Source organism: Artemia franciscana, chromosome 19 (genome assembly GCF_032884065.1).
Source record: "Artemia franciscana chromosome 19, ASM3288406v1, whole genome shotgun sequence".
In the NCBI taxonomy this organism is placed as follows: domain Eukaryota; kingdom Metazoa; phylum Arthropoda; class Branchiopoda; order Anostraca; family Artemiidae; genus Artemia; species Artemia franciscana.
This window is the reverse complement of record NC_088881.1, coordinates 28,047,345-28,061,360: the sequence shown is the minus strand read 5'-3', so window position 1 is coordinate 28,061,360 and position 14,016 is coordinate 28,047,345. Positions and strand designations below refer to the sequence as shown.

General features: G+C 36.6%; 1 protein-coding gene across 1 annotated transcript in view; it reads left to right on the top strand.

The window, feature by feature from the left end:
• Window positions 1-14,016, top strand: part of LOC136039515 (RNA helicase aquarius-like) — a gene marked incomplete in the record, with an annotated part of 134,775 nt that overhangs the window by 42,871 nt on the left and 77,888 nt on the right. The window contains 3 exon segments of the mRNA XM_065723311.1: window positions 510-688; window positions 4,479-4,696; window positions 8,999-9,122. Of these exon segments, the coding sequence (XP_065579383.1) occupies window positions 510-688; window positions 4,479-4,696; window positions 8,999-9,122 (521 nt within the window).

Below are 14,016 nucleotides of genomic sequence, written 5' to 3'. Positions count from 1 at the left end.
CCAATACATCATTTTCTCCTTAAAAGTTAAGGCTGCATTATAGTTGTATGTAGTTATAATGTAGTTAAGTAAATTAATTATAATTAGGTTAAATATGTTTAAATTAAATATGTTTAATTGTTTAGCCTGAGTGGACACCTGAAGGATACTAACGAACACAATCGTACTGTGGATACTGAAGGATACTGTATAATTCAATATCACAAAAATTCACATTCAAAATTAAAAAAGGGGAGGACAAATGTACCCTGTAAAAGTCTCCGAGTTCCAGCTTTTTCTTATGCAATTCTATCTCCTATCTCTTTCCCTCTTTTTTTTTTCTCTCTCTCCCTCCCTCTTTCTCTCTCTCTTTCTCTCTCTCTCTCTCTCTCTATCCTAGTTCTAGATTTTTCTTATGTCTTAAGACTTCACTGTGATGTTATAGTCCATTTTATGTCTTATATTATTGTATATTATTAATTATAATTAATTTTTTGAAGCTATTTTAAATTGTTTTCATAATTTTAAAGGCAGAATAGACGAGGCAACTTTGCACTACTGTGAAAGGTTTCTGGAGCTCTTGGTCGACCTTGAAGCACTGTTACCTACTCGAAGGTTTTTCAATACCGTATTGGATGATAGTCATTTAGTTGTTAAATGCTCTCTTAGTGCACTGAATCAGCGCCCTGAAGGGGAACTATTTACTCAAGTAAGTCGATTATTTAATTCAAATTTATGGAAAGTTTAATATTAAAATATTACTGCTACTTCTAACAACTCACTGCAACACCAAGCCACCTGAGGCCAATACAGCTGCGCACCCTCCTCTTCCAGTCTAATCTATTGATAGCCTTCCTCTTTTTACCCTCCTTCTCTTTTACCTTAAATCTTTCCCTACGAAATTCTCCCGCCGAACTTGGGGACGGATTGCTTTTCGTTTGGCTCTAAATGGTTGATCGACATGGACAATCATTAGCAACTTGTCATCCTTCATTTGCAGAACATGTCATAGCCATTTCGACTTTTTTCTCGTTTTATCCTTATAAAGTGGGATTGAACCACATTTTTCGTGCAGCATACTGTTTGAATGCGGTCAGTCAGTTGGTTGCGCAAAACAGTCCGCAAACAATTTCTCTGGAAAGTATCTAGCAAATCCTCCTCCGTCTATCGGAGCACCCACGCTTCAGAACCATACTTGACCACTGCCATCACTGTAGCTTCCAATATTCTAATCTTGCTTCGCAGATTGATCTTCAATCGATCTTTGAAACTGTGAAAAAAGAAATCTTCAAATGTGAAAAAAGAAAACCCTGAAACTTGTCTATTTTACTTTTAACATCTTCACTGCATTCACCATCTTTACTAATAATGCTACTCAGATAAGGGAAGCTATCCATTTAATCGATCTTCTCAATAACCTCTTCACCTTCATTCATTCCTATTCCAAGCGACTTAGTCTTCTCAATGTTTATTTTTAAGCTTTTCCCGGAATCCTGAACACCCAAAACTCCAAAAATTCATTCATTTTGCTAAAAATTTTATCTAGGACAATCAAATCATCTTTACAATCTAAGTCTAGGAAAGTTTTACCTTCCCATTTAATTCCATGTTCTCCCAATGCTTTTGCCGTGCTCCTTAGGACAAAGTTCATTAAAAAAAGATCCATCTAAATGGGGATGGAACGCAACCCTGCTTAATTCCTGAGTCAATACCAAACCAGCTACTAATCTCACCACCTACCTTAACCGCAGCAATGCAATTCTCGTAAATAGCGCTAATCACTTTAATGTATTTTTCATTAAAGCTCTATTATTTTCATTAAATTTTAATTTAATTAAAATTTAATTAAATTAAAACTTTCCTAGTAAAACTTTTAATTTAATTAAATTAAAACTTTTAATTTAATTAAATTAAAGCTCTATTATTTTAATTTAGCTCTATTATTTCATTAAAACTTTTGCTCATAAAATGTAAAACTGAGGACTAAAGGGGTTTGATAGCTAAACTAAAAGGGGTTTGGCGACTCCTTCTCAACTATTAATGAAAGAGCGAAAATTTGGGAAGAACGAAAAATTTCTAAACTTGAGAATTTTATTCGATTTTTTTTTTCGGTAGGGAGGGGGGAATTTTGGTACTTGTCACTCACTCAAGTTTATGCTGTGTAAAACTCGAGAACAAACTGGTTTTTTCGTTAGTTTTTTTTTCAGCTTAGCATGAGACAAGACATAGACAAGTGACAGAATAGATGGTAAATCTATAATTTGGGCTATATATATAACTATTAATGAAAGAGCGAAAATTTGGGTCAACGCATCCTCTCCCCCTGCTGAAACCACAATGTTCATCGCTTAAAACTTTATATATTGCAAACAAACACAACTTAGAAACAATAGGGATTTTTTTAAGACAGTGGAATTCAATTCTGTGAATATTTTGGCCCTATATCCAAGGGCCGTCTTCAGCACTATACCAGAAAAAAATATATATATATATATAAACTTACCTTAAAATGTGAAAGTTAAAACTAAAAATGTTTTAAAAAACTTTTGAAACAGCCTAGCATCCTTACTTCAACGAAGTTCAACCAGGACTGAAAAATAAAATGATGTGAGATGATAAATTCATTCGAACAAAACAGAACAAAATAATTAAATACAAGTTTTCAAAGCCAATCTTGCTTTTTTGGCAGCTTGCCTCAAAGGTCTTTTTGTAACTGGTTCAATACTATTGTAAATTGGTTTACTAAAACATTTTGTTAAATTTTTTAATTAAATTTGAGTATAAAGAATTTGGTGAATAATCCCCAAGTCCCTATTTCTATCCCAAACCACCTCTTTTACTCCTAAATCAGTACTAATGAGAGAAGGTTTTTCAAAAAGTATTGTGTGGGAGGGATTATTAATACCTGTGTTGCTCTTTATCTAGAGCATCCCTAAGCATAAAAAGCATCATCAAACTAAGTAATCTGCTTACCAAAGAAACCAAGCTGCTGCTTCTATAATATAAGGAAAATTTCGAATCGTAACAGCAGTAATTAAGATGATGAATTAAATACTGTACAAAGGAGTTTAAATATCTTTTCGTTGCCGAAGTGAAATTCTCTTTCACTTCGGTCACTTCATAGTATAAAGAATACTTTATACTAGACTTTCTAGTATACTTTATAGTATAGTATACTATATAGCATACTTTATACTATATTTTACAACAAAATTATAACTTCATATTGCTATAAACCTATAATCAATTACGATGGCTTCTAAATCTACGTTAAGTAGTTTTAGAATAAACGTGATTGAATTGGCTTCTAAAGAACTATAATATCCGTTGGCAAAAAAAAATTTTCGTATCGTTATATTTATATTTTACATAAATACCCAATTCCAATAGTCCTTAGTTCATTATATTTTATTGATAAAATAAATTTGTTATAGAATACAATGTGTTAGTTCGCTTCAATAGCGAACTATTAAAAGGTTGCTTTCAAACCTGTCAGCTTAATCACTTAGCAAATTAATTTTATCTAATAAAAAAAACACACTCATTTTTAAATTTTCAGGTATTTTTCTATTTTGAATTAAAAAATTAAAATTGTTCCTCAAGCACCATAAATATCGTTGGAGTTTACATAATAACTTTAGCGATTCTGAACTCGATTTAAAAAAATTTTCAACTTTTTTTTTGATATCTTAAAAAGACATTGCATATACTTATAACAAAAGAAATTCGGTAATGATGTTTTTCTAACAATGATTTCAAGCTTCAAACTTTTTGTTTTCTATTTTTAAACTTAAATTTTTTTTTTTTTAAACAAATTAAAGGTTTATTTTTGTATGTTTTAGAGGTGAGCTACACCATGCTACATTTAGATACGCTTTGAAAAGAGATAGATTATCAAAATTATCCTGACTTTATAAAATTATAAAATTAACAACAAATATTTTGTTGCTTTTACAGGTATGGAAATTATTGCATGTTTTGAAAAAGATAATAAAATGTGGAGCTTTAACGGAACTTTTATAAACGGTTCACTGAGTGAAGAGCTAGGGTATCAAAATTAACCAAAATTAACTAAATTGACCTAAATTAACCTAATTAAAAATTAACTAGAATTAATAAATTGTCAATAAATTTTATTGATTTTACCAAAATTTTTTGGTGCTTTCATAGATATGTTAATTTTAGGCTTGTTTTGAAATAAATGTTGGTATAAGAGGACCTCAGGTGGAACGTCTGCACCATGCTACACTGAGTGAAGAGCCAGCTTAACAAAAATTGCCTGAATTAATTAAATTGACCTAAATTAAGCTTATTAACAAATTCATCAAATTTAATAAAATTAGCAACGAATTTTTTGCAGCTTTTAGAGATGTGTAAATTTGTTGGCTTGTTCTGCAAAAAATAGGATAAAATAGGAGAACCTCTGATAGAACTTCTGCGCTTCGCTGCACTTAGTGAAGAGCTACATTATCCAGATTAACCTATTGTTTTTTTTGCAGCTTTTAGAGATGTTGAAATTTTATACCTGTTTCGAAATAAATGATGAGACAGGGGACCCTTTGACGGATCGTGATATGATGGAGCTGCACTACGGCAGGATTACTTCACTACAAAGAGCTGCGTTTGTAAAATTTCCTGATTTAAGACGATTTGCTTTGTCTAACGTCGCCAGTGTTGACACACGTGAAACTTTAGTCAGGCATTTTGAACCACTCAGGTAAGATAAACTTACTATTTTGTTGGCTGTAATGGATTGCATGGTAATTTTTATGTGAAACTGTATCTATAAGTTGCCAAATAGATGGATGTTGTGTTATTGAGGCTAAAATTGGCCATATTTATTCAATACGAACTTATTTTACACCGGCTTTCAAACTGAGAATTCTGTTGTTGACTTTTTTGTTCATCTTGTTCTGTTAATGTTATTCTGCTTTTATGGCACTTGGTATTAACCAAGTGACATATAGCAATCGCCAATTCTGTCGGTCTGTCTGTCTGTCGGTCTGTCTGTCTGTCGGACGATGAAATTTGGCAAGCGTATCAGGGACCGGACCAGATTAAATTAGAAATAGTCGTTTTCCCGATTTGACCATCTGGGGGGGGGAGTAGGGGACCGGTTAATTCGCAAAAAATAGAAAAAATGAAGTATTTTTAACTTATGAGCGGGTGATTGGATCTTAATGAAAGTTGATGTTTGGAATTATATTGTGTCTCAGAGCTCTTATTTTAAATCCCGACCGGATCTGATGACATTGGGGGGAGTTGGAGGGGGAAAACCTAAAGTCCCGGCTTTGCTACTTTAGGCACTTCCAGGTAAGCTAGGACGATGTAATTTGGCAAGCATATCAGGGACCGGACCAGATTAAATTAGAAATAGTCGTTTTCCCGATTTGACCATCTGGGGGGAGGGAATGGGGGGCCGGTTAATTCGGAAAAATTGAAAAAATGAAGTATTTTTAACTTATGAGCGGGTGATTGGATCTTAATGAAATTTGATGTTTGGAATGATATTGTGTCTCAGAGCTCTTATTATAAATCCCGACCGGATCTGATGACATTGGGGGGAGTTGGAGGTGGGGGAAGCCTAAAATCTTGGAAAACACTTTGAGCGGAGGGATCGGGATGAAACTTGATGGAAAAAATAAGCGCAGGTCCCAGATACATGATTGACATAATTGGAACTGATTCGCTCTCTTTGGGGTAGTTGGGGGGGGGAGTAATTCTTAAAAACTAGAAAAAAATGAGGTATTTTCAACTTATGAACGGGTGATCGGATCTCAATGAAATTTGGTGTTTAGAAGGATATCGTGTCTTAGAGCTCTTATTTTAAATCCCGACCGGATCTGGTGACGGGGGCGGGGAGTTGGGAGGGGGAAACCTAAAACTTGGAAAACACTTAGAGTGGAGGAATCGGGATAAAACATGGTGGGAAAAATAAACACAAGTCATAGATAGATGATTGACATAAACGGAACGGATCCACTCTCTTTGGGGTAGTTGGGGGGGGGGGGGGTATTTCTGAAAAATTAAAAAAATGAGGTATTTTCAACTTACGAACGGGTGATCAGATCTCAATGAAATTTGATATTTAGAAGGATATCGTGGCTCAGAGCTCTTATTTTAAACCCGACCGGATCTGGTGACATTGGGGGGGAGTTGGGAGGGGGAAACCTAAAACTTGGAAAACACTTAGAGTGGAGGGATCGGGATGAAACTTGGTGGGAAAAAACACGAGTCCTAGATACATGATTGACATAACCAGAACAGATCCGCTCTCTTTGGGGTAGTTGGGGGGGTTAATTCTGAAAAATTAGAAAAAATGAGGTATTTTTAACTTACGAACGGGTGATTGAATCTCCATGAAATTTGATATTTAGAAGGATATCGTGTCTCAAAGCTCTTATTTTAAATCCTGACCAGATCTGGTGACATTGGGGGAAGTTTGGGGTGGGGAAACCTAAAATGATGGAAAACGTTTAGATTGGAGGGACTGGGATGAAACTTGGTTGGAAAAATAAGCAGAACTCTTGCATACGTGATTTACATAATTGGAACGGATCCGATCAATTGCGGGGGGGGGGGGGGGGTAATTCTGAAAAATAAGAAAAAATACGTATTTTTAACTTACGAAGGAGTGATCGGATCTTCATGAAACTTCATATTTAGAAGGACCTCGTAACTCAGATATCTTATTTTAAATCTCAACCGGATCAAGCGTAATTGGGGGGGGGGACAGTTGGGGGGACCGGAAATCTTAGAAAATACTTAAAGCGGTGAGATCAGGATGAAACTGGATGGGAAGAATAGAAACCTGTCTAAGATACGTGACTGACATAACTGGACCGGATCTGCTCTCTTTGGTGGAATTGGGGGGGGGGGTAATTTTGAAAATTGAGGTATTTGTAACTTACGAAAGGGTGACCAGATCTTAATGAAATTTGATATTTAGAAGGATCTTGTGCTTTAAAGTTCTAATTTCAAATTCCGACCAGATCCTGTGACATTCGGGGGAGTTGGAGGGGGAAACCGGAATTCTTGGAAGACATGAAAATTGGGGTATTTATATCTTACGAATAGATGATCGGATCGTGATGAAATTTGATTTTTAGAAGGAATTCATGTCTCAGAGCTCTTATTTCAAATCACGACCAGATCTTTTGACATTGGGGGGAGTTGGAGGGGGAAATCTTGGAAAAACACTTGGAGTGGAGGAATTGGGATGAAGCTTGGTGGATAGAATAAACAAATGTCCTTGATACGTGATTGACAGAATCGTACTGGAATCGCTCTCTTTGGGGGAGTTGGGGGGAGGGGTTCAGTGATTTGGCGAGTTCGGTGCTTCTGGACGTGCTAGGGCGATGAAAATTTGTAGGCGTGTCAGGGAGCTGCACAATTTGACTTGATAAAGTCGTTTTCCCAGATTCGACCATCTGGGGGCAAAAGGGAGAGGAAAAATTAGAAAAAATTAGGTGTTTATAACTTACGAGTGGGTGATCAGATCTTAATGAATTTTGATATTTAGAAGGACTTTGTGACTCAGAGCTCTTATTTTAAATCTTGACCGGCATTAAGCCTCTTATTTTCCTTTTTAAATCAATCTATTGATTCATAGAATTTTGTTAGAGCTCATACCATATGATCTCTTGGCTCTTAGCTCTTCTCGCCTCGTCACAAGTGCCACATGAGCTCTTAGCTCTTGTTTACTTTTTTGTTTATGAGAATCTTTTTGTTTATGTCAATTTGTTTGAAGACCTGTCATGCAAAGGAATATAAGTTGGAGCATAAATAAAAAAGGAAAAGACATTAAGTGCAATGTAAACAGCTATAAACGCAGCAAACACTTTGACAAAATTCGGACCATACAACATTTTTTTATGGAAATAATGGGGTCCGAAATGCTGAATACCGATTTGTTAAATATTTCCTGAGAAATTGTCCAAAGATAGTTTTAGGTACAATTTGACTGACCGTATATCAAACAAAAAGCTTTGCAAAAAATTTGGTTCTATCCCACTTACTCGGGCTATAACGAAAGAAACATTGAGATAGATAGGACACGTTTTACGGGCGATAGATGACCGGTTGTCAAAGACTAATTTGTATAGTTACCAAGGACCAAACAAAAAGACAGTCGTCTCCGAACGGGGTTGGAACACGTCACAAGAAAGGATTTAAAGGAAACTGGAATCTCTTGGTAGGGGGTAAAGAATGAAGCTTTGAATATATTGCGGTAGAAAGATTCTATGTTTGTGGGTAGGCTTCATACTCTGTTTATAGCTCTTATGCCTTATGGTAGATGGTGGAGTCATAACTTGTCAAATGAAGACGACAGTTGAAACGTAGCTTATAAGACAGCTCTATTTCTTACTTGAGAGAAGATGATATGGATGGAAAATCTTCTTTTGGAGCTTAAGACCTTTTGGCCCTGTGCCACCAGTACGTTTTTAAAAGTATTTTTTGAGGTAATAAAAAGGCTTCTGCCGAATGTCGGATTTGTGGCAAGGTTGCTTTTCCAATAGAAAACCAGAGACAGAAAAAATTCTCTGTTTTTCTCTATATTTTCTACCATATTCAATTAACATGGGAATATGGAATGTTAGGGAATATCTTCCAGCATTAAGTTTCTGTTGAAATCTTTATTGATATAAGAAGTAGCGAAGAATAAAAAAAAATGTAACCGACTAAAAAAAAAAAAAAAATTGGAGCTTAGGAGTTTTTGGCCCTCTGCCACCAGTCTACTTTTTTAAATATATTTTTCAAAGTAAGAAACCGCAGTTACTTGATATTGTCACTTTACTACTTGACAAGATGGCAGGATTTTAATAAAATCCTATAAAATGTAACACTTTTAAATTTCAGCTATTTTTTGGCTCCATACTTATTCTGGTTGAAATAATGTCCATTTTAAGACTCAAGTTTCCAAATATTGATACTATTGTTAAAAATTTTTGTTAATTTTTAACGGTTTGATTAAGATTAACATTATTAATATTATTATTCACTTATTTTTACTTTGTAGTGCTGAGGTTCTGTACGATATCGCCGCATTTCTGAAGCTGGTTCCTCCTCGTGATAAGATTGAAACAGATGATATTTCAAAATTGGAAAAATGGATGGACAAAAACTTTCTCCTCCAATTGCTGGTAAGTTCTTTCCAGCAAGTGCTGGTAATTACAGGTGGGTAATTTCTGCTCCAGTTCTGCTCCAATTACTGGTAAAAACAAACGAATATAGATTATAACAGTTCAAAATAGGGATGAAACCTTTTAATCGACAGTGAACAGATATAAAATTTTTAAATGGATATTTCGAACACATATACAGTGTTCATCATCAGCAGTAAAACTAAAGGATTTTACACTTTAGTTTTAAGGTCATAAAGCAGTAAAGGGTTTTACTGCTGATGATGAACACTTTATATGTGTTCGAAATATCCAGTTAAAAATTTTATATCTGTTCGCTGTCGATTAAAAGATTTCATCCCTATTTTGAACTGTTATACTTACGTTATGGAAAGGCAGTGTGGTCTTCGAAGTTATGTACAAAGGAATATAGAAAAAACTACCTGTGTAAGAGAGAAGCTATCACCTTTTCGCTTTGAATTCCACAATAAAATCCCTGAAGTAATAACAAGAGCTAAGAGCTCATATGGCACTTGTGGCGAGGCAAGAAGAGCTAAGAGCCAAGAGCTCATATGGTATGAGCTCTAGCAGAATTCTAAGAATCACTAGATTAATTAAAAAGGAAAATAAGAGGGTTAATGCCAGTCAGGATTTAAAATAAGAGCTCTGAGTCACGATGTCCTTCTACATATCAAAATTCATTAAGATCCGATCACCCACTCGTATGTTATAAATACCTAATTTTTTCTAATTTTTCCTCTCCTTTTAGCCCCCAGATGGTCGAATCTGGGAAAACGACTTTATCAAGTCAATTTGTGCAGCTCCCTGACACGCCTACCAATTTTCATCGTCCTAGCACGTCTAGAAGCACCAAACTCGCCAAATCACTGAACCCCTCCCCCCAACTCCCCCAAAGAGAGCGAATCCAGTACGGTTCCGTCAATCACGTATCAAGGACATTTGCTTATTCTATCCACCAAGCTTCATCCCGATTCCTCCACTCCAAGTGTTTTCCAAGATTTCCCCTCCAACTCCCCCCAATGTCAAAAGATCTGGTCGGGATTTGAAATAAGAGCTCTGAGACATGAATTCCTTCTAAATATAGATTAGGATAGACCTATTCCTAAGATAAAAATACCCCAATTTTCACGTTTTCCAAGAATTCCGGTTTCCCCTTCCAACTCCCCCCAATGTCACAGGATCTGGTCGGAATTTAAAATTAGAGCTTTAAAGCACAAGATCCTTCTAAATATCAAATTTCATTAAGATCTGGTCACCCTTTCGTAAGTTACAAATACCTCAATTTTCAAAATTACCCCCCCCCCCCCTCCAACTCCACCAAAGAGAGCAGATCCGGTCCGGTTATGAAAGTCACGTATCTTAAGCAGGTTTTTATTCTTCCCGTCCAGTTTCATCCTAATCTCACCGCTTTAAGTATTTTCTAAGCTTTCCGGTCCTCCCCAACTGCCCTCCCCCCAATTAAGCTGGATCCGGTTGAGATTTAAAATAAGAGATCTGAGTTACGAGGTCCTTCTTAATATGAGGTTTCATGAAGATCCGATCACTCCTTCGTAAGTTAAAAATACGTAATTTTTTTCTAATTTTTCACAATTAACCCCCCCCCCCCCTCCAATAGAGCGGATCCTTTCCAATTATGGAAATCACGTATCTAAGACTTCTGCTTATTTTTCCCACCAAGTTTCATCCCGATCCCTCCAATCTCAGCGTTTTCCATGATTTTAGGTTCCCCCACCCCAAACTCCCCCAATGTCACCAGATCCGGTCGGGACTTAGAATAAGAGCTTTGAAACACGATATCCTTCTAAATATATAAATTTTTTGAGATCCGATCACCCGTTCGTAAGTTAAAAATACCTTATTTTTTCTAATTTTTCAGAATTACCCCCCCAACTACCCCAAACAGAGCGGATCCGTTCCGGTTATGTCAATCATGTATCAGGGACTTGTGCTTATTTTTCCCACCAAGTTTCATCCTGATCTCTCCACTCTAAGTGTTTTCCAAGTTTTAGGTTTCCCTCTCCTAACCCCCCCCCCCCCCCAGTGTCACCAGGTCTGGTCGGGATTTAAAGTAAGAGCTTTGAGACACGATATCCTTCTAAAGATCAAATTTCATTGAGATCCGATCACCCGTTCGTAAGTTAAAAATACCTCATTTTTTCCAATTTTTCAGAATTACCCCCCCCCCCAACTACCCCAAAGGGAGCGGATCCGTCCCTGTTATGTCAATCATGTATCTAGGACTTGTGATTATTTTTCCCACCAAGTTTCATCCCGATCCCTCCACTCTAAGTGTTTTCCAAGTTTTAGGTTTCCCCCTCCCAACTCCCCCCAGTGTCACCAGATCTGGTCGGGATTTAAAATAAGAGCTCTGAGACATGATATCCTTCTAAATATCAAATTTCATTGAGATCCGATCACCCGTTCGTAAGTTAAAAATACCTCATTTTTTCTAATTTTTCAGAATTACCCCCCCCCCAACTATCCCAAAGAGAGTGGATCCGTTCAAGTTATGTCAATAATGTATCTAGGACTTGTGCTTATTTTTTTTACCAAGTTTTCATCCCGATCCCTCCACTCTAAGTGTTTTCCAAGATTTTAGGTTTCCCCCTCACAACCCCCCCCCCCCAATGTCACCAGATCCAGTCGGGATTTAAAATCACAGTTCTGAGACACGATATCCATCCAAACATCAAATTTCATTAAGATCTGATCAACCGTTCGTAAGTTAAAAATACTTCAATTTTTCTTTTTTTCCGAATTAACGGGCCCCCCACTCCCCCCCAGATGGTCAAATCGGGAAAAAGACTATTTCTAATTTAATCTGGTCCGGTCCCTGATACGCCTGCCAAATTTCATCGTCCTAGCTTACCTGGAAGTGCCTAAAGTAGCAAAACCGGGACCAACAGACCGACAGAATTTGCGATTGCTATATGTCACTTGGTTAATACCAAGTGCCATAAAAAATTTAAACAAAAATACAATTGGACCAGTGTTTAAAGTAAATATTTTGCATTGTTTTAAAAAAAAGTTTCACACTATAAATAATTTAAATTTTACAATGTTGAATTTCTCTTCCCCCATGACATATTCCTCCAAGGACAGATCCTCCTACATAGCCCCCTCCCCTAACCCCCCCCCCCAACCATAAAAATCTCCCTGGAAACGTCTGTACACTTCCCAATAACCATTACTGTATGTAAATACTGGTCAAAGTTTGTAACTTGCAGCCCCTCTCCCCGGGGACTGTGGGGGAGTAAGTCATCCCTGAAGACATAGTTATTTTGGTTTTCGACTATGCTGAACAAAATCGCTATCTCAAAATTTTTATCCGTTGACTTTGGGAAAAAAGAGCGTGGGAGGGGGCCTAGGTGCCCTCCATTTTTTTGGTCACTTAAAAAGGGCACTAGAACTTTTCATTTCCGTTAGAATGAGCCCTCTTGCGACATTCTAGGACTACATGGTCGATACGATGACCCCTGAAAAAAAAAACACGCACTCATGATCGGTCTTCTGGCAATAGAGACGAAGTTCCACATTTTTGTAGATAGGAGCTTCAAACTTTTACATAAGGTTCTCTGATACATTGAATGCGATGGTTTGATTTTCGTTAAGATTCTATGACTTTTAGGGGGTGTTTCCCCCTATTTTCCAAAATAAGGCAAATTTTCTCAGGCTCATAACTTTTAGTGAGTAAGACTAAGTTTGATGAAACTTATATATTTAAACTCAGTATAAAAATCCGATTCTTTTGATGTATCTTTTAGTATCAAGATTCCGTTTTTTAGAGTTTCGTTTACTATTGAGCTGGGTCGCTCCTTGCTACAGTTCGTTACCACGAACTGTTTGATTATCTTGTAAGGTCTCAGAACTTATGAAATAAACATCGGTGTTTGGCGAAGAAGGAGCTATGGGATCGACATAAAGACTAAACAGGGTGTTAAGACAGAGAGTGCAGCCATAACAGTGAAAATGCGCCAAAGGCACGATTTTTTGAAATGATGCCGCCAAAAGTTCTCCAAAGATGGAATTTATCGAGTGTGAATGTATTGAACGTGTAATTTCTGGAAAAAAAAGTTGTGTTGAAAGATGTGCTGATTATAATATTTCAATGCACGACCACTTTAAAAACACCCAAATCGTGCAAATTCGCCTCATCTGGAAATACTGATGCTAATTAAAACTGTATCATTGCACCATGGATAAACAAAAGATTCAATTTTTGCAATTACATAAAAAAACAAGTTTTTTCTGAAAATAAGGACCAAAATTTGAATTTAAAATGGACTGGAATTACTTTATATGTGAGGTCCTGCCTCTTTTTCAACCCTCGCTCTTTACGCTAAAGTCTTAAACTTATTTAAATATACTTCTTATTCATTTAGTTTTTTTCCTTTAATTTCTGACCGTTTTCCAAATCATGCCAGGAAACCTCCTTTCCTTGACCCCTCATTTAAAATTCCTTTAGAAACTTTCCCTCCCACAGAGGATTCTCGCCCTGGAAAATCCCCACCCCTGCAAAAAATTCCCATGTAACTTACATCCCCTTTGCCACGGACTATGGGGAGTTATGTCATCCTCAAAGGATAAGTTATTGAACCTTTCGACTATGCTGGAATAAATGGTTATCTCTAGATTTTGACCGGATGTCTTTTAGGAAAAAAAGGTGTGGGAGGGAGCTAGTTGCACTCAATCTTTTTGGTCACTTAAACGGGGTATTAGAACTTTTGATTTCCATTTGGATGAGCTCTGTCCCGATCTCATAGGACCATTGGTTTGACTGGTTCCCTTGATGCCCTGGGCCGCCCTGACAGAACAAAGGTCTAGGTAGTCAAATTGGGTTCGAAAAAAATAATGCTTTGATCAGGCAAGTACGCAAGGGATGTGGGTTAGGATT